The 22,155-nt window shown below is 34.4% G+C and overlaps 3 protein-coding genes across 3 annotated transcripts; all 3 read left to right on the top strand.

The window, feature by feature from the left end:
* The first annotated feature begins 1,358 nt into the window (after window positions 1–1,358).
* Window positions 1,359–2,866, top strand: LOC111412667. Its single transcript, XM_023043596.1, has one exon. The coding sequence runs from the start codon at window positions 1,883–1,885 to the stop codon at window positions 2,681–2,683; it is 801 nt and encodes a 266-aa protein (XP_022899364.1). The 5' UTR covers window positions 1,359–1,882; the 3' UTR covers window positions 2,684–2,866.
* Window positions 2,867–12,184: 9,318 nt separating this feature from the next.
* Window positions 12,185–13,057, top strand: LOC111412660 (NDR1/HIN1-like protein 1). The gene has a single exon (XM_023043590.1). The coding sequence runs from the start codon at window positions 12,302–12,304 to the stop codon at window positions 12,932–12,934; it is 633 nt and encodes a 210-aa protein (XP_022899358.1). The 5' UTR covers window positions 12,185–12,301; the 3' UTR covers window positions 12,935–13,057.
* A 3,902-nt stretch (window positions 13,058–16,959) lies between these two features.
* LOC111373162 lies at window positions 16,960–21,498 on the top strand. Its single transcript, XM_022995648.1, has 7 exons — window positions 16,960–17,019; window positions 17,450–17,704; window positions 19,491–19,550; window positions 19,625–19,879; window positions 19,997–20,464; window positions 20,545–21,144; window positions 21,229–21,498. Exons 1-7 carry the CDS (start codon window positions 16,960–16,962, stop codon window positions 21,238–21,240), a joined length of 1,710 nt encoding a protein of 569 aa, XP_022851416.1. The 3' UTR covers window positions 21,241–21,498.
* The last annotated feature ends 657 nt before the right edge of the window (window positions 21,499–22,155 follow it).

Genomic DNA, 22,155 nt, shown 5'->3' with positions numbered 1-22,155 from the left:
TCTTTCTTTTTTTTTTTTTTTTTTTTTTTTTTTTTTTTTTTTTTTTTTTTTTTTTTTTTTTTTTTCCTTTTTTTTTTTTTTTTTTTTTTTTTTCACTTTCTTGAAATTTCTACCACTTTTTTGATTGACAAACATCATTTTTTGATAAAGATATTCACTTTATTTAATTTTTGTCACATTTTTTAGTGTATCTCTTTTTTATTTTTTTATCACTTTCTTGAAATTTCTATCTGACAAACATCATTTTTTAATAAAGATGACACACATTTAATAAAAAAGTGATATTGTGTCTCACTTTTTAATTAAAAAAAGTGACAATTTTAATAAAATAGCTCGAGGAAGCATAAGAATAGAAATAAGTTTGTTGGTGGTTTTGCAATTCTTACGTTCGAGTAGATGCAACTTCTGTTGAATGAATATCAACTCCTTTGATATAGTATTGATTAACTAGTCAATCGCCCTCCCTCAATTTGAGTTGGTACGTGACGGTGGCAGTGAATTGATTTAAATATGCTTGATGTTTTGTCGGTGATAGACTTAAAGATGCTTGATGGTGAGTGGATGGGAAAGGCGGTTGTCGTGTCACTTTTTTATTATTATTATTATTATTATTATTATTATTATTATTATTATTATTATTATTATTATTATTATTAACTTTAAGCCAATTCCAACGTTTTAATTGTTGATTTGTCTCTTTTTCAAATTTCTGTCACTTTTTTGAATGACAAACATCACTTTTTAGTAAAAATGATATATATTAAAAAAAGTCACACTTGACTTTGAAAAGTGTCATTGTCTATTTTCATTTATTTATTTATTATTATTATCATCATTATTTTAATTCTCATTTCAAATCTTATGTAATTGTAAGAAAAATCATAGAGGCCCATAAAGGTTGCATTGTAAACGATAAATTTGGTTTAGTTTGATTGGTTTGTCATCATGAATGCTTTTGATGTTTGAAATTGAATAATTTTACCTCTATCTTACCTTCGATCAAACAATTAGACTGAAAACTATTGCTATTTCTAAATATCTACCAAAAGTCTTAACAGAATAAAATAGATATGATTTATTCAACGAGAAAATCACCAACATATTATTTTGTCACTTTTTTTTTTTTTTGAATTTTTTGACTTTTTAAGTGTTTCTCGCTTTTTTTATTTTTATTTTCTGTCACTTTTTTTTTAATTTGTGTCACTCTTTTTTTTTTTTTTTTTCCATTTATGTCATTATTTTTGAATTTTTGAATTTTTGAGTTTTTTTTAGTGTTTGTTACTTTTTTGATCATTTTTTTGAATGACAAACATCATTTTTTTAATAAAAGTGACATTGTATATCATTTTTATTAAGAAAGTAAGACTTACAAAAGTGACACTAAAGTTACATAGTATTTTTTATTATCAAAATACTTTTCATATATAATGTTTCAAAAGACATCTATTTTTAGGATATATTTGTAAGTTGCCCCGTAAAAAATCACCCAACCGCCAATCCACACATATAATCCCCATTGATACTTTCCAAGAACACGTAATGCATATCCCACCTGAATTATAGGAGAAGCAATGCAGCTGTCCGTACAAAGGGATGTTTTTCTGCAGATTATTCATCCATTGTTTCACTGTCCACCTCTCAATTTATCCTAAGATTAGAGCAGGCCACTGAAAAATGGTTGACCTCTCAGTTCTTGCACACCAAGTGTTTAATTCAATTCCCTCATTTTTCATTTGCACTTCTTTGCCTACAGCCTCGTCTTTATCCTTTTTCCTTCAATCCAATATAGAACAGGATCGGTGAATTATATCAGGTTTTAATTATCGTGATAGATTCATCTTGATTTCTGTAACTTCAATATTGGAATTGCAGGAAGAGGAGGATGGGAACTATGGCACCTCCATCAGATGATCAATCAAAGATTGTAATGGGGTACCCCCGAATGAATAGGTACCCTCCCCCTTATGGATACCCTAAACCAGATCTTGCATATCATCATCATAAAGATTATGCAAATTCTATCAATCCAAATCATTATCCCCAATCATTTGATGGATACTATTATCAGCAAACCTATGCGCCGTTGGTACCCGAACCAAGTAGGACTACTTCGGTTGGTCGTGCAATGATCTCCTTGTTGATTTTTTTAACACTTGGGATGTGCATGTTGAGCATAGTCATTTTCCTCCTGTTTGGTACAGAGGACCCAGATTTCCATCTTGTATCATTGACCGTGCCGAATTTTAACGTGACTAACTCGTCCTTAGTAGCCAGCTGGGATGCCAATATTACTGTCACGAATCAAAATGAGGCTTTCAAGGTTCAGTTTCTGCAGGTTGTATCTTCATTCTTCCATGAAGAGGATTTGTTGGCAATCTCTCCTTTGCAGTCTTTTCAAGTAGAGACAAGACAGACACTTGGTATGAGTTTCGGTGTGGCAACAGATCCAACGAATCAAGAAAAGTTGCACAACGGGGTGTTCCCAAGTATTGTTCAGGAGCGAAGCACTGGAATCGTATGTTTCAGCTTGAGACTGTCTTTGAAGGCTGAGTATAAGTCTAATTCTCTTTGGAAAAAGGCAAGTTTGAAAGTCAACTGCAAAAATTTGCAAGTTAGCTTTTCACCAACTGGAGAAGGAAAATGGACAGAAGATTTTCCCAAAAAATGCCTACTTTTTTCGTAATAGCCCGGTAAGTGTGATGATATATTGGTATTCAAGATGTGGCATGAATTGGATTTATAACCGTTAGGTTCTCAAGTCCATTCTTCTTTACTTCCCTTAATGCTTTCAAGGTAGTTTTGTATCTTGAACATGATTGAATGCGATCAAAGAACATATTAATGTCAAATATATGTCCATTAACCTGTCCAAAAATGTCTGGTCTTCGTTGCAAATATATTTTGATGGAAAATGTTGTTCAATAAATCAATAAACACGAGTGGAAAGAAAGAGGAGATGGGAGCCAATACTTTGGCCTATGCTTGCATAGGCTAATAGGCCAAGCAATCGCATGGCCACTAACCGAAACATGGAGGCCGGGTTTTGTATAAACCATGTGATCGCATGGGATTACACCATGCGGTCGCATGGTAGTTTTATAGTGATCATTGGAGGTCATTTTGGTTTGAATTATGGCTCCTTTTGGGACGTTTCTTGCAACTTTTCAGCATGGTTTGGCACCAATTCGTAGACATTGATTGAGGCCTATAAATAAGCCATGGATAATCAATGTAAATATGTTGAAATCAATATTGAAATCATAAGGAAACACTTGATTACATTTGTGATCATAATCTTCATTCCACAAAGAAGAGATCAAAGTCTTCTTCATTCATATTCAATATTCTCTTTGTGCTCTTAAGTTTTGGAGAATTCATGCAAGTGCTTAAATATTGATTCTTGACAAGGCTTCATCAATCATTCAAACCGTTTACCATGAGACCCTTTAAGCACCAAATTTGTATTCGAGAGGGGGCAAATATCGTTTGAGGATAACGATATAATGTTGTGTTTGAACCATCATATTCATTATGATTTTCTTCTTATTTTCATCTTCTTGATTATTTTTATATATTGCTTCTTCTCCAAACCCATGTGATGAAAATTTCCTACCAATCTCAAGCGATATTAAGCGGTGGAGAACGAAATCACTTTGGAGAAGAACAAGTTGATGAAATCCAAATCTTGCTTGATTGTTCGTTGGGACGAAATTCTGCAAAAAAAAATATGGAACATATTGGAAAGAAATGTTTCCATTGAAGAATGAAAAGGATTAAATCTTGTTTGGTAAGTCAAAACTATGAGTCAATTTCGTGAACATAAGAGGTACATTCTTGTGGATATAATGTGTGCACAACATCGGTATTATATTCCAAAAATTTTATGATGAATTTGTGGTTATTAAATGCACAAAATCGATAGTGATTTTCATATTGCTTTATGGACAAACAAATCTGGAATTCTACTTAGTATATTTGTTCTAAATTTTAGACTCATATGCCAATCATTGTGTTAAAACTACCTTAATTCAAAGTTGTATTATCGGTAAATAGTATTGCAACAAAGTTATGAGTAACTTCTGGAATGCATTTTCGTTCCCATCATGTGTGTGCATTCAGAATGTCCACAATTTTAATTGCTTGCAGTTTATTTCCTGGCACCTTTCCAGTTCATATGATGACGATGTTTGGAGTCAAAGTTGATATGATAATTAGTTTTGAAATTCATAATACATTTTGATATTAATGAACCGATGCATACATATTTGTGCATTGTAATATGTGCATTGTATTTGAAAGTGTAACTTTTCACAACGCAGTTGCGTTCATGCCTATTCATTTACTTGAATTTTAAAGGAAAATAGTTAAAGATAAGTTATCTTTTGATTTTATATATTTTCCTTGTTTGACTAACATTTCTGGAAGTTAAGAATATAGAAATGATGACCAATGGTTTAATTTTAATTAATTCCTATTTGGAAGGAAATCAGGAGATTTTTCACTTCAATTATTTGTCCACGACATGAGAATGAATGTATAATTGTTTGAAATATGAGTGTGATGAATTGGTTATAGTTGAGACAAATACGAGTCAACAAATGAATAAAAAGGAGAAAATTCACTCCTAACCATTATACATGCATAAACGTTGGGAGAACGCCAATTATTTGGCTTCATGAACTATTCCTCTTATTGGAATATGAAAAATGACATGGTAAATCAGCTGGTTAAATTTTAATATTTGATTGGAAATTATACTATCTTTGATTCATGATGATAGCAGGGGTGGACCCACAAGGGACAAAATTTTGGTTTTTTTTCCCCTTCAGAAAATGGTTGTTTTAACCCGTTTTCGACCCGCTTTAATACATACAAAATGAAATTGAAATATTGCATTCTTAATATCATTTCTAAGCGCTCATTGATGTACGAAATGATCAACCATAGTAAAAGTTACGATGTATCAAAGTAGGCCGTTCCAAATTAGTATTTCAAAAATTTCGATAATGTACTAACTTTTAAAATTTACTAATGATCGTATACCATCCAAATCTACAAATCGCTTGCATTATCTAGAAGTTCGTTATGAAAACTACATCGTCATCATATCGAATGGTCCAAATAGATATCGAAAATAGTTAAATATGCGTCAAACGTACGTATTAAAAGAAACGTTTAACTCGTCTTTTAAAAAAAACAATTATTTCATTAACGTTTATTATTTTTTCACGATAAATTTTCCAATATAATTTACATCATTTTATTAGGAAAATTTACATTAAAAATGATGTCAAAAATTCTAAAATCATTACGGATTAAATGTATTTGAATTACTTTCAAATTATTTTTTCGTTAAACTTAAATTTCATTTACTTTCTACATCCAATTTGATTTACTCGTCGTTAGCTCAACATCCATAAATGACATGGTAAACAAAACTATACATGTAGCAAAATTCATTTAACAATATTGATAATGATAGAATTATAAGACACTTTCAAGATGTCAAAATGCATATTAACTTATTTTTATAAATATTATATTGTTTTAAAAAATTACACATTAATTTTTGGAGTTAAGCACAATCCGCGAGGACAACCTCTCAAGTGACCGTGCCCTCACATGCCCGACGAGGTCCCATGAATATGTTGTGCCAACCCTGCAGTCATTCATGTGGGCACTGTAGCACAACTCAAATTTTTGACCCCACAACCCAAAACGGCTGGGTCCGCCCCTGGATGATAGTCTCAAATAATTTTATGAAACTAAGTGAGATAATTTATGCAAAATTGTGTTTGCATATGGGTATGCCAAAATGTTATTTTGTCCAATTGTGAATAAGGTGAACATGTACCTTATAATTTGATATGATGCTCTCTTATGAATGTCACGAAAATGATAAATTGCTTATGTTTGAAGAAGTAATAATTCTTGTAAATTAAGATACTTAACCTTCTTAATTGATTGAATTTGATTTCAATCGTGAAAATAGTTGAGTTGGTGTATGAAAAGCATTATCGGTCTATGAGATGACTTTGATCAAATTGTGTGCGATCAAAATTAAAGACAATTGGTTTGAAGTACATAGTGATCTAATGACTACTATCCGAAATATCTAAACTTTCACGGATATTATCCAAGTGATAAGTGAATTGAACTATGAATGAGTTAATAAACTCTCAATTCAAAAATAATCCCAAATGTGGGGTTAACATTGATGCTTGTGATCTTATATGAGAGGTTCAAGACTTGTGGATATAATAATACAAGATGGCATGTGAATTCGTAATTGAGGAATTGTGGGAGTAATTGAATATAAGAGTCACAATTATCTAATCATAGAAAGATATCTATGAAGGAGAAATGTAGAAAATCCTTATACAATTGTAAGGTTAATACACACTAAGTTTAAAGTGGATGAAATGGGCGAAAGTCGATTATGACATTTCCAAAACAATTGGAATATTTAGAGAATATTCGTAATATTGAAGATCGTTGTAATATTTCAATAATGAGGAGTGAATATCCACGTATCTACGGAAGGATGTTGCAATGTAACAGAATTCTTCTTTAGAGCTCTGAGAAGTCATAAAATCCACTAGTAAAAGTGATTGACTTAGTGTAAATGATTTAACAAAAGTCCTTCAATCATGTTTGGAATTCTACAAAGCTTTAATCAAAGCTACTGAGAATCATGTAGCTTCATAAAAAGATTTATTGGTGGTGACAAGTTATATCTATTAAATGAATTGATCATTGGTTAGCTACATTTAATAAAATACTTAGTCGCATGTAATGGAAGTCAAGACATATAAGTCTTAGACGGGACTTCACTAGAAAATTATCAAAGATGGGATAATTTCCATAGAAATTTAGCGGATTCTTTAACTAAGTCTTTAAATAAAGATTTAGTAACGCATACTTTGAATTGGATGGGGTTAAAACTCCTAACCTAAAAAGGTCTACCAATGGTAGCAACCCTACCTGTTATTACTCAAAAGGTAATCTACAAGTTCAAAGGGTAACAACAAATTATTCGATACGTGGATAGTTATAGCATTATTAATATCCCCGATAACCAATCTTTATTGAATAACGCTGGTTGTTACTAAAGTGAGGGTTAAGCTTAAAAGCTTTTAATGAAGTTTAGTGCTAGAAGATAAGTATCTCTAAAAGTAACAAAGATATTGGAAGAACTTCATCTAACGAACTCCGAGGTGGTGCAGCTTCAATAGAGAGTTGGAATCTCTCACTTAAAAATTTGTTGAAAAGGATGAGCGTAATGTCATATTAGCGCTAAGCGAGATTGAGGAACTTGAGAACATGTAATGCTCGTGTGTGTGTCCTTATTGGTATTGTCACATGGAATAATTGGTTCAAAACTTCAAGCTACCTTTGATTCTGATTTTACTTTGTTTGGATTACACTTTGGTTAGATTCAAATCGAAAGATATTTAATCCTTATGCATGAGTATTGTATACTTTGAATATGAGAGTTTATTGAATTTTGAACAAGTGCGGAATTGATGGAAAATGTTGTTCAATAAATCAATAAACACGAGTTTGGAAAGAAAGAGGAGATGGGAGCCAATACTTTTGCCTATGCGGAGCCATGCGGTCACATGGTCGCTAATCGAAACATGGAGGCCGAGTTTTGTATAAACCATGCGATCGCATGGGAATACACCATGCGGTTGCATGATAGTTCTTTAGTGACCGTTGGAGGTTATTTTGGTTTGAATTATGGTGCCTTTTGGGATGTGCAACTTTTCAATACGATTTTGGCACCAATTCGTGGACATTGATCGAGGCCTATAAATAGGCCATGGATAATCAATATAAAGATGTGAAATCAATATTGAAATCATAAGAAAACACTTGATTACATTTGTGATCATAATCTTGATTCCAGAAAGAAGAAATAAAAATCTTTTTTATTCATATTCAATATTCCCTTTGTGCTCTTGAAGTTTTGGAGAATTCATACAAGTGCTTAAGTTGATTCTTTACAAGGTTTGGTCAATCTTTCAAACCGTTTGTCACAATACCCTTTAAGCACCAAATTTGTATTTGAGATGAGGCAAATATCGTTTGAGGACAACGATATAATGTCGTAATTGAGCCTTCATATTCATTATGATTCTTTTTCTTATTTTCATCTTCTTCATTATTTTTATATATTTCTTCTTCTCCAAACCCCGTTGATGAAAATTTCCCAACATAATTTACCTATCCTATATATGTCATTCTATTTTTGCAGGTCCAACGCCAAGACCTAGCTAGGCAACGGCAAAAGTATAAAGCCCGAAAATCATAGGATACTTGGATATTATGTTTTTTGAATTTGATCTATCCATCATTACATTTTCGCTGTCATCATGGCTGCTTAGTCGTCATCATTTCTTGTCATACAAATTTTCATATAATCTCTTCACTCGAACTCATTCCTCCGAGACTTTCTTTGAGTTGATGTAGTCTTTGAGGCTTCACGGCTGCAAAATTTAAGTTTTCACCATAGCTCAATCCAAACTTTCTTGTACCTATGTTCTCTGGCTTTAAGTATGTAAATGCGCCGATGTACCATGATGAGACCTCTTGTGGCGACAAACATCTCCTCATAGGTGTTGTCAATAACCTGCAGAGGTTTTAATGTAGGAGAAATCCTAGAATTACAGCAAAGAGAAAGCTGTATTGAACTGCTTCCCCTCCCTTTTTTTGGAGTGTTTGCCTTAGTTTTTAAGCAATAATTTGTCTTGTTCTCTTTCTGATTCACTATTAGCATGTAAAATGTGAGCAGAAAATTTGGATTGATGGCTTTATATGACTATCCAAATTACAGTAATTAATCATTCATTGACAAGCAAGCTTTGAATATTCAATTCTCTTTTTTAATATGACATGAAATGTGTATAGACACTTACTGGGAGGGTGTTTTTATCCTTCTTACTAGAACGTAATGAGGGTTAAAGTCCTCTTTCGGATCCTAACTTTGTTGTCTAGTGGTATCGAGAAGAGTACATTAGACCCTTTAGAGATATGGAGCACAAGAAGGAGTGGGAGTCGAGGAGTACATAAAATATAGATTTTCTAAGTAGTATGTTTTAGGCTTATACCCTCGTGTCCATCATGACATAAAAGATGTGTCGTGGACGTAACAATTTATAGAATAATAATATTGCAAACACGGAAAAAAAAAAAAAGAAAAAAAAAGCACATTATTTGCAAATGATGAAAGGAAGAAAATGACTTTTGTCTTTGCATTATTCTACTAGAATATGAAATTTAGGATCCCTATTGGTATGTTTCATTTTCTTTCATTTTCCATGTCTTCTTTTCGCCCCACTTTCAACTTCATACTTTTGGTTGCAATAATTTATCATCGCATGTTTCCTTTCACCTTTTCTGTTAACTAACCCAACAAAAAGGGTGCTTATCGTTCAATTGCAGAATTAACGAGCTTTAGTTAGCGTATTTTTTAGTCCTATTTTTCTTTTTGAAAAATAGATTTTTTAATAGTGATTTTATAAAGAATGTAAAGTTAAAAAAATATGAAGAAAGTTTTTTTTACGTATAAAATTATTGTATTAGAAGAATAAAGTGATTGAAAATGAATTTATAGAAAATTTGCCTATGTTCGGGCTCCATTTTACTTCAAGATGCATTTCTCTCTCTCTTTTTTTTTTCTCAATCATACATTTTTTTCATAAAAAAAATATATTATATGTAAATTTAAAATTTTTTCGTACGTTTTAATCACACGTTATTTAAAAAATCACAATTCAAAATATATTTTTCTATTAAAATTAATTTTGACGGAACCTAAAATTTTGAAAAATGAAGTTCCTATGGAGGCTTAATTTCTTCAACAATGCTATGGTGACCATAAGTTTGACAAAATGGTTTACCAACACTCACAATGGGAGGGAGTTCACTTCTTTTTTGAACTTTTTTATTCATACTTGACTCACGCGTTGTGAGAGGATATCAATCATTATGTCAAAAAAATTCTAATAAAGTAGTTTAATTGTAATTTTTTTCTAGGTTTTCTTGGAGTACATAAGAATGTCCATTGTGTACATGGTTACGTAATCCAAAAATAACTCTCTCTTTATTTCGAGAAAACGTAATCATTCACAAAAAAAGATTGTTTTTTGTTTTTTCCCAAATTAATTAATTGGAGGTCATAGGTTTCCCAAACTACAAGGATGATTTTGTAGGGACAATTTTAGGCACAGTAACAAAAGAATCAGTTCTCTTGTCAGAAGCCCTTTTGGGGACTTGGTGAAGTGGTGAATATCTATATAAGTGGGCCCCTATCTACTCCAAGGCAACGGTCTGGGTTCATTAGCTCAGATCATCATAAATTAAAAAAAGGATGATAAATTAGAAAAGCCCAAGCGGAAGGAAAGCCATTTGTATAAAAAATATTTTTTTTTCCATTTTATCGAATATTTTTTGAACAAAATGGAACATCTAGACGTTATAGCTTTCAAAAATCTAATAATTACGTTTGGTAATGCCAGCAAATAAATGGTAATTGTCGTTGATGGTGCCATGCAACAATAGATGAGTTAAAAATAATATAGTTTATTGACAATAATATAGAGCCTGTTTGGTACCCATTTTTTTTGAAAATACATTTTTTTCTCTTTTCTTTTCAACCACACATTCTTTATTAAAATAATATTACACGTAAATCAAAAAATTTTACTTATTCTTCAACCACACATTTTCAATCAATTTACTATTCAAAAATACATTTTTACATAAAAATATCTACCAAACACCCTCATAATATAGAACAATGCCCTGCGTACAGGATACTATACTACAAGAAGTTTACAGGCCCTCTCACTGTAGTTGCAGGTCGTTCCCATCGACCTACATTAAAAAAGAAAAAAATTGAGTGGGCCTTGCCCTTGTGTCTGCCTTGACCGACCTTTATAATTGTCCCCTGTATGTGAGGCATCTCCCTATAATATAATATATATAATTTTTTGCACAGTATATTAGTAGTCAAAAAACTGTGATCCACACCCATCATTTTCTTAGATATCACTTGAATTATCACTAAAAATTAGCTTCTCAAGTCTGCCAACTGAAAATTATATATCGTAAACCTTACTTCATCATAAAATATTTATATTTGAAATAAATTATTTTTTATTTCAGTTAAAATTATAACATCTTCCTCCCATAAATATAGACTTGTTTCTATTTTACACAGGTTAAGATTACTATAATTGAAAATATAAATTTAAATATGGGCATATTAAAAATTATAAAAATATCTAAATTTTTAGGCTCTATTTGAGCCGCATTATTTTGAAAAAATATATTATTAAACAGTGATTTAATATCATTTCAATCACATATTTTTTAATAAAATAATATTACATGTAAATTCAAAATTTTTCCTTATTTTTTAATCACACATTCGCCATCAATCTACTATTTCAAAATACATTCTTAAAAAATAATTTGACTCAAACACACACTTAATAGGGAAATTGGTGTATAATTCGGGACAGGCAAAAAGGAAATCAAACCCGTCTTTATGGAACATAGTAGTAACATATTATTGTCTTATTGATTAAGAAATTATGCAATTTCAGCTATTTTTCTCACATGAGGGATTAAATATGTGGAAATATTGCACAATCGGTATTCAACTTATTGATCCTATTGCAAGTTAATCACTGATCTTTTATTATAATTTCATAATCAATTTCAATGAAGAATCGCTCATATTTTTGTTAAATTGTCGTGCAATAAAGTTATTTGTACATCCGGAGTTGACACCTCGGATGATACTCTCCTCACAAGAGAGGGGGGTCCATACATAATAAAATAATTACGGGCCCCCCTCTTGTGAGGGGAGTGTCATCCGAGGCATCAACCCCGGATGTACAAATAGCAAAGTCCATTGTTGTGACCCTCGCATGCCGAATTTAAAAACCTAAGTTTGACACCTATAGATTTGAAATGATATATGGTTTCAAAGTATCACGTGACAACTTTTACACTGCAATAACTGTTGTTCGGGGATCAACTTGCCTCCTTTTAAAGGTTGATAGTTAAATTGCTATTGTGAAATAAGTTCGGGACTGCTTGTACAATTTTTATAATTTGCAGTGTGCTAAAGGAAATTCTCAAGTCAGAGAGCGTTGGACATATTATTTATTTATTTAAGCCTACACCATATACTCTCCATTTTATCTTAGAAGAAAAGCTCCCCCAGCCCCTCAACAAAAGCTCCACCCTTTACCGGCGCTGGCGCCTCGGCCCTCCTGCCGGAATCATGTCAGAAAAGTGTAGCCACCACAAGAGCAAGAGGCGAAAGCTCCTCTGGCGGTGGTTCTCCGCGATTCTCATCTTCATCTTCATCATCCTAGTGATCATCCTCCTCGTGTTCGCCATTCTCGAGCCCAAAAGCCCCCGTTTCGTCCTCCAAGACGCCACCGTCTTCAACCTCACTGTGTCGACCGCCACCCCGAACATCATCTCCACCAGCATACAGGTGACCATCTATTCCCGGAACCCCAACGACAAAATTGGCATTTACTACGACAAAATGGATGTCTACGCCACATATCACCACCAGCAAATCACTTATTTCACATCCATCCCACCAGTGTACCAGGGCCACAAGGACGTGAACCTATGGTCCCCTTTTGTCTATGGAGATAACGTGCCGGTGGCGCCGTTCAATGGCTTGGCCCTGAGCCAGGACCAGAGCAATGGTGTCATACCGGTCGTGTTCAAGATTGATAGCCGTGTGAAATGGAAAGTTGGTTCGTTCGTCACCGGCCGATACCACCTCCACGTCAGCTGTCCGGCGTATATATCTCTCGGAAACAACCAGAACACCGGAATATGGATCGGAAATGCAGTTAAGTATCAAATTTCTCAGAGTTGTAGTGTGAGTATATGATATGAAGATGAAGAATTGTAAATTTTGCATATGAATAAAAACTGCAAATAGATGAAATTGAGGTCATACAAAAGCAAAATTACAATTCTGTAATTATTGTTTAATGATTATAGTTAATTAATATATGAAAAATTATGCAATTATTTAGTTAATTTTTTCTTACTCAGAAAAGTCCATAAAAATTGTGAAGTGTTCGTATAATATTTGTGGAATTCAACACTTCGTAATATGTTTAGAAAATTAGACCAATTTCCATTGAATAAATAACCCTCATGTGACTCCCTTTAAAACAAAATAACTTATTTATCATACTCATTTTCAATTATGTATTCACACGATAAAATATTTTGTACTTAAATCTAAATTTTTTTCTACTTTTTAAGCACACGTTATGTAAGAAATCACTATTCAGAACATCTTTTTATACAATAATAACCATCAAACATAGACTAAATTAAAGAAGAAAAAACTTAAAATATTATTGATTTTTCTTTTACAACTCACCCTGTTAACGACTCCTTCTTTGCCAACTGCTTGACTTCTTTCATCGCTTTTTTATGAACTTCCCATAAGGTTTGTTCTTTTAATATTTCCCGGTAGAATTTCAAGTGATGTCAATGACACGAAATAATCTTAAGCATTAATCCGCTAAAGTACGTGTTTGAGACGATAAATCCCTATTATTCAATAGGATGACGAAATGCTTGTTGATATTGTTAGAGTTCGAGATTAGATTACTTATGCCACAATTATATACTCCATCGAACTATCCAATAGAGTCTAAGAAAAATAGGAATGTTCAGTTTTCTTATGGATCGGTAATGAATATAGATGATGAATCGGAGAGAAAGAGGAATTGTATTTTTTTGATGTTATGTAATTTTCAGAAGGAGAAAAGGTGTATGTGATAGTCAATTATTTCATTCGTGTATCCCACCTTTGTCAATAAAAGTGTAGTGCGTCACAAGACAAAATCGAAGTCCACTTGTAGATAAAAAGATTACACCTCTAAAGGGATTGGAGACCTAATACAAGAGAAAAATATGTAGTTTTTACAAGATATTCTTAGTAAGGATGGCCCAACAAAGTGGTTAAATTGTTTCCCACACGCAAAAATTAATAATTATTAATATATACCAAATTTTATTTATAATCAGATTAAGTTGTTTGTAGTTGAACAACTTTCGCTTTATGAATATACCAACAATATTTGGAAAGATTGTCAGGTTAATTGCCCACTAGAAAAGGCGTCAAACAATCGTGATTTATCAACTATGATAAAATATAAGAACTAACTACCAACTTGTGGCAAAAAAAATTTGTCATTATAAGCCACGCCATTAAAATCCAATATGTTGTAAGAAATTAAAAAAAAATTGATTATGGTGTTCGTCATGGAAAATAATAATAAAAAAAAAAAAATGATATTTTATGTTTAATATCTATGGGTCTCTGTCAATCTCCAACTTCTCTATGTAATAATAATTGCATTGTAGAAAAAGACTATAGATTGACCTTATCTTCCTTATTGAAATACAGTCCACTTACGCATGATTAACATGCTCTGCTCATTATTTAGAATGAAATGATAGAAAAATAGAAAATTAACTGGTAATAAAGATGATATCTAGACCTAATCCATATATATAGAGAGCCTTTGTATATTGTTGAAATACTCTACTACTGGTGATCTAGGTGTGTAATTCGTAATTTGACGTGGGCAGTGGCATGTTTAATTTGGTTGAAGTGAATTTTTACTATTCATTTGATGTGTACTGTGTGGGGGTTAATTACACTGGACGACGGCCACTTTTTATTTTTTTATTTTTACGACGGGGGAACCTGCAGCCTTTACCCTTCGGGTGCGCACTGAGTAAACTCTCGGATTGACGCAATAGCCTGCAAATCATGCCAATTAGATAAACCGTATTAGGCAAGTCCTGTGTGATAGATTCAATCGAAAAAGTATTGGTAAGGGGAATCGAACTCGTGACCAAAGGTATTCGACTCACCTACTCCACCAACTCATTCACCTCATGAGGGGCGGATGACAGTCAAGTTTTAATTACATGATTGACATCAGACTTTAATGTGATTGAGTAACTTTGCGGACCGTCCATATATGGTTAATATTTGATTTTTCTCAATTTTTTCATTTTAAATACCTTTAATATTCGGACAAAATATTTCGCATTATGGTAACCACAACCAGGGGTGAATATATATTTTTATTTTTTTTGTGGCAAGGTTTAAGCATATTTCACTCTGGTTAGAATTTATAATTGAGTCAAGACTCGTTTTTTATTGACAAGGTAAGTTTTGTTGGTAAAAAAATCGAACATGGTAAAACTCAAGCGATCTGACCTTGAGCACGAATCATAGTTTTCATACGACTTTTTTTGTTAAAAAGTTTTGGTTGAAAGTTGGTTCTTGGTAGTTAGGAAAGAAAAATATTTTTAAGGGAAAATTACCTAAAACCCTGTAATTAAATATTAGTCTTCATAAATAAAAGGGTTAGGTTCAAACTTCAGCTTTCAGGTGGTAAATAAAATTTTTAATTGTAATTAATACAAATTTATTTAAACCTTAATTTGCATAATAATCCCACACCACCTTCACCCCAGTTAATTCCAGACTTAGCCCCCACACACTTTCTCTCTCTCTACTAGCCACTCTTGTCTCTCTCTCTCTCTCTCTCTCATCACTTTTCCTTTTCTCTATCTCTAGTTTCTACTACCACTATACCTGCCCCCACCTAACCCCTAGGGCATAACATAACTATCGGAGAAAGCAGATGCACGCAGCGACAACCACTGCGCGCGGTAGACCAAACACTTATCCATTCATTTCTCATCTAAAATCTACTTTTACCTCGTTGAAATTCGTCCTAAATATTTCCATTTATACAACTGTTTTGCTGTTTTCATCTATTTTTCAATGTTTTATCATAGGGTGAACAGAAAATATTTGTTTTGATATCTTCTGTTACAAATGATGGAGTAAGGCAGTAATTTGGAGCCTAATCTAAGCAGAGTCGAAGAGGAGAGGGTAACAGATCCGTTGGGGTTTTTGTTGAGGAAGAGTGGTGGAGGTGGGTTTCCAGTTCCCATGGACAAGCTACTGCAGTTGACATCTTGTGGGTTTGTTATCATTGATTCGTTGGAATCAAATCTATCAATTATTTATGTTAATTTACCATTCGAGATGGTCACTAAGTGAAAAATAAGTTGGTACCCAGTCGAAAATGATGTGACTTCGATGCAAGTAGTGGTGGTGCTGGTGCCGGTAGGGTAGGTTGGCAACAACATATGAGTACAAGTTTGCCGGTGGTGGTAATGAGGTGATGGCGATGTTCGGGTGGTATCGATTTTGGTAGAATGGCGGTGGGTTGAAGTGGGGGTGATATGTTGACCAATTGTGACCAATTATTTGGGTAATCATGACACATAGAATGATCGATCGGGCGCAAAATCAATTGGGGGTTGCTGTATCAATCTCCTCTCTCTATTGATCTTCCTACTCTCTTTAAATACCTTAATTCTGTAGAACTAATTGGGGATTGTTGTACATAATTCGACAGAATCGATGGGCGCCATTGTGCAATCAACCCAAGTTCGTGAGTCACAGACAGTTGCAATCAACCCAGTAGCATAAGTAGTACCTCGCTGGTGGTGATATATCTAAGGTTGTATGTGTCATACCTATTGTTCGATCTTTCACAAAGTGGTAGTGGTACGATGATACCAGTGGTGGTGGTTAGGATTTGTTAAAAGTGATGGTGGTGCGCATTTGATTGACGTTGTTGGGAGCAGTGGTAGTGAGGATGAAAATCGAGTATGACCAAGTCTATCTTCAATGTGACTGTCTGTGACCAAATCTATAATAATTGTGACTGTATGTGACTTTGTTACATATAGTCACAAATTAGATAGATATGGTTATAGATAGTCACACTGAAGACAAAATTGATCACAATTAGTCACAAATAACAAAGCTCGGTGAAAGTAGTAAAGTTGGAGGTGAACATGGTAGAACCTGATGGTGGATTATGGTACTGGGCTACGGTGTGTGAAGATTTGTTTATGGTGACTCTTTGAGGTCAAGTATGTGTTTATTGTGGAAGTTGTGACTAATTCTGCATTAACCGTGATCGATTATGATTTGATCACATACCGCCATAGTAAATATTGAATTGGTCATAGATAGTCACACTGAATACAAAGTTGATCACAATTAGTCATGGACAACACATGTCAGCGACACACTGACTTGGTCGCAGACGGTTTAGTCACAGTTAGTCATAGATAACACAGGTATGGTTATAAACTATATATCTGGTTATATATAACACAATTAATCACAAAACTCTTCAACTACAATATAACACTATTGCCATCACATAGTACTCAAAACATTGCCAACACCTCACCACCACCAAATAGATTAACTACAGTGCAACTTCATTACCTCCAATGCATTATCTCTGCACTATAGAGATCTATTTTTTAAACATAGCATCACTTCACCATCACCACCATCTGTAAAGTTGTGTTTGAAAATGTGTATAGAGAGGGAGACGGAGAGGGAGAGGGAGAGGGAGAGGGAGAGCTTCTATGGAGAGAGAAAACGGTTTTAATTTTTGGAATCGCCGGAGTGATCATCGGAATTGCCGCCGGAGCGACCGTCAGAGCAATCGCCAGAGCCGATGATCCTTTGGTAGAGAAGTGGAGGGAAGGTGGTGTAGTGGGGTCAGATGATGGGGTGGGTGAGGTAGAATGGGTGGAAAATAATTAATGTATATTATATTATATTTTAATATTTAATAAATTTATTTACCACCTGATTTTTGAAATATTTTAATAAGTTTGTTATTTATGAAATGTGATTTTCAAAACTAGGAGTTATGTTAAGTTCCCTATTTTTAATTTCTCTAAGACCTTGATTGGGCTCTGTTTTATTCAAAATTCATTTTTCTCTCTTATTTTCAACCACACATTCTTTAGTAAAATAATATTACATATAAATTCAAAATTTTCCTTTTTTGCCTTTTTTTTTTGCCACACATTCTTAAGAAATACTATTCCAAAATATAGTTTTCTTAAATTTAATTTTAATGGAGCCCAAACAAGGGCTAAAACTCTCAAGAAACTAAAATTACAATTTTTGGAATTATTTTCTGTGAATGAAAAAAAAAAATTATTAATTGTCATCGCCGACTGCCCCATGTGCAATCACTGTCGGGTCGGGTATTGTAGTAGTGGAAATTACATATTTCTAGGTAACAGAAGATCTGAGTTCACAAGCCAGGTTGGAAATATTTATATGCACGTTTCTGGTTTATATTATGCTATTAAAATATTAATAAATAAACTGGTGCCTTAATTATCGCAATTAGGATATCCATTAAGCTAACTTCCATAATATACCAATTCTTCTCTCTCTCTCAATATCTTCTGCACGATTCCAAACTACCCAAAACTTTTGCCCCACGAATCCGCTCGATCGTACGTTTGATTTCACATCCGGTAATTTCGAAGTCTCTCGTTATCCATTTTGCAACTGTGTTATCAGCTTCATTTGCAGTAGTATATAACCTGTTCAAGTAGTTTTCGCCCAATTTTTTTGCTTGGGATCAACAAGCGAAGTGAAATGGAGGAATCGAAGGGCGCAAAACGGGTTACTAATGTCGAAGACATGTCAAAACGGACAAAAAAGAGGAAAACTGAGCAAAGCCCCAAAAGAACCTCACCTAAGAAGCACGTCGTTTCGGTGTCCGCGAGAAAAGTGCGATCAAACAAGGTTTTTTAAATATCTGGTGTATGCGTTCTGATTTTAGTGGCTCACATGTTGGTTGAATCATGGGTTTAGCGCTATTGAACATTAATTTGACATCTGTAAACTTAATCAGTTGTAATCGTAGGATTAAAATTTCGTCACCTCATTGTGTGTGAACAACATGTGTGGTAAAATGTGTTTTGTTTACCCCGTCGATGAACATGACCATCATCAACAATGAAGGTTCATGTGATGAATATGTCAATCTGTGACCGAGACAAATATGAATTTGTGGCCTTAATCAATGGATGACATTATGCATGTACTGAACTGATTGTTAACGTAATTGTTGAAGAGTTTTATGTGACCATGAGTTCCAAATTGTGACTACGTTTTTTAACAGACTTATGGCGTGTGACCATGATATCCGTCGGTCACTAAGGTGGTTGTGCATGCGAGGCTTGAATTCATATTATTACGCATGCCGGCGACTATGTTACTATTGTCTTACGACACTGTGAATATGTTTTGTGGCGTGAGTACACCGTTACATATATATGTGACCCTTTCAAAATAATCAGTTTTCTAGGCTGACTGTGTGATTTGACTACGTTTGTGTGTGAATCTGTGACCAATATGTGAATCTGTGACCGAGACAATTATGAATTTGTGCCTTTAATGGATGACATAGTGCATGCATGTGACCTGATTGATAACATAGTTATTGAATAGTTTTATGTGACCATGATATCGAATTATGAATATGTTTTTGTGGTCTAAGTGCACTGTTGCATACATATGTGACCTGTACAAAACAATTTGTTTCAGGCTAACTGTACAGGTGCATGCATATCTATGTGTTTGTGCTTTCACTACATTTGTTTAACATTACGTCATTCTAAAAACTTCGTGTAGGCCTGGCTATTTATCATTCCAGAGGAACAGTGGTTCCTAGGCAAGATTACAACATCAGTGACCAAGGGTGTCTTGAAAAGTATACAAACTAACTTAAGCAACCATCAGAAGCAAATCATGAGGAGAACTTGCTTCGCACATTTCCTCGAATGCGATGAAATTGTGGTACAACCACTGCTAATTCACTTTTTCCTATTGAGGCAGGTATATCAACCCAATCCTGAAGAACTGTGGTTTTTAGTTGCCGGGCGATATGTAAGATTTTCTATAGCTGAGTTTTGTCTGGTCATGGGATTGAGATGTTCCGGCAATAGTGACATCAGTATTTTTGAAAGTAGACCGTCACAATTGTAGACAAAATACTTTTCTCAGGTAGGTAGTGTAACACATGAAGATGTGAAGTCCACATTTATATCTGCCTGCCAAATGCCGGACTTAGATCTTGTCGAAGCCCTCCCTGATCATGATGTTGCACTGATTGGTATCCTCTATTTTATTACTGCCTATTTGTTTCCTAGAGATTATAAGAAAGTTGTTGATCACTATTTGTTCACACTCGTTGAAGACTTCCCTGCACTGAATAGTTTTTCGTGGGGAAAGTTACTGTTCGATGTTACTTTGAGTTCTTTGAAAGATGGGTTGAGTCGTCGAACAACACACTACAGGCTACGAGGTATGTTGGTAGCCTTTCAAGCATGGATCTACGAAACCTTCCCTGGTCTAGATGAAGTTATTGTCACGAAGATATCAACAACGCACCCCCGAATCAAAAACTGGTTTGCAAACGAGCAACCATCTGCTTCTAAGTTGGAGGAGCCTGATTGCTTCAAGAAGCCTAATGTAATGGTCCAGCAATTATTTTTGTCTGATAGTTGAATATATGTAAACATTATTGTTTTCTAATCCCTACTGGAATGCAGATGCAGATCTGTGACCTGGTACCAAGTGAAGCGGAAATGGCGATGCCATATATGGATGGGGTGCAATATAACAAAATAAATCAACTGGAGTTTTCCTGTGGCAGCTATCGAAGGAAAAACAGGAAGCGAAAGTCTGCTAACCCTGCTAGCATGAGTGGAGAATCTGTGCCTTTGGTAATGGACATTGGCGTTGGACCTGCTCATGTTGCAGATGACGACGATGATTTCGTGGATCCTCCACGACGATGTGAGGTGACATCACATCAGGAAACGCCCAATGCTACTGAAGGCCCTTTGGCCCCCCAACATTCACCAAATGAACCACAATATCATGGGACGGAACGGAGTGATCAGACAAAAAAGATTAATGAAATCATGAAGATGCAAGAACAGATAAAATGTGACATGACGGAAATTAGGACGAATATGCAATTCTTGTCCGAGTCTGTGACTGCAATGATATCAAGTACTATGGATGAGATTTTAAGGCTTTTCAACGATAGGAAAAGTAGTCCTGTTAAAGAGTTTGGAGATATGGAACCTGCTGTTGTTGGAGGTGAAGAAAGTCATGTTGTCGAAGAAGTTCACAAGATTGCTGAGGTAGGTAAACAATATGTTCAATCCATCCTTCACTGACCGTATTTACATTTTTTCACATGTCATATTCTCCAATTTCACGTGCAGGTGGGAAATTAGGAACCTGTTGTTGACAGGAAAGGGAAGGGGAAGGTCGACCCAAGTGATGATGCTACTTTTGAATGTAGTCTTCAACCGCCATCATTTGACTTGGTTTTTGGATACACACAATTGGATGTTTCTCACTCTGCAGAAATTCAAAAGCGGGTAGATGCTGTCATATCTGATGTGGTCACAGCATCTGCAAATGTTGAGGAAGAGGTATTCCCATTTTGTTCTTTGTGCTGCATGCTGGTCACTGAATGCGTAGGTCACGAACGGTACACGTTTCGAAATACACAGATCACACGCATCCATGAATTCATGTTACATTCATTCTGCATAAACTAACATTTTATCTTTTTCAATACACAGGAATCTCCAACTTTTGAACCGCCTTCTGAATTACCAATGAAGCGGGTGTCAAGGCCAGCGAGGATTTTGTGTTCTCCATTTGTTGCGGGTGCAGGAAAGTTATTCCGGCATGACGACAACATTATTGTATTTGGAAGTTACAAAGACAATGTTGAAGAAGCTGATAAGTCGACATTCTTGGGTTGGTTCCAGAGAGGGTACAAGCCCATAAAAAGGCACGAATATTTTCTTCCCTTTCTTCAATCTATTGCTCATATGGTCACAGTAAATTGTTCTTACATTTCTTATTTCAGGAAAAAGTTTAATGAGCATGACGACATAATCAAACCAGCTTTTGTTATTGGCTCATATCCAGACCCTGAGACGTCTTTGAATAGCGGGGTATGGTAACATTCATGTATTTGTTCACTGTACAATTACTTGTTAACAAATGAGACCACGTTACGACTCTGCTACCACATCATGCACGAACTACTATGCGGTTCACTGACACAGTGGTCTCATAAGTATATGTTTTGTTCAACAAGTCACATACCAACCTGGTCACAAGTCACAGAATCA

This window comes from Olea europaea, chromosome 2 (assembly GCF_002742605.1).
Source record: "Olea europaea var. sylvestris chromosome 2, O_europaea_v1, whole genome shotgun sequence".
In the NCBI taxonomy this organism is placed as follows: Eukaryota; Viridiplantae; Streptophyta; class Magnoliopsida; order Lamiales; family Oleaceae; genus Olea; species Olea europaea.
Note: the sequence above shows the minus strand (reverse complement) of the source record. Positions and strands in the feature narration are given on the sequence as shown.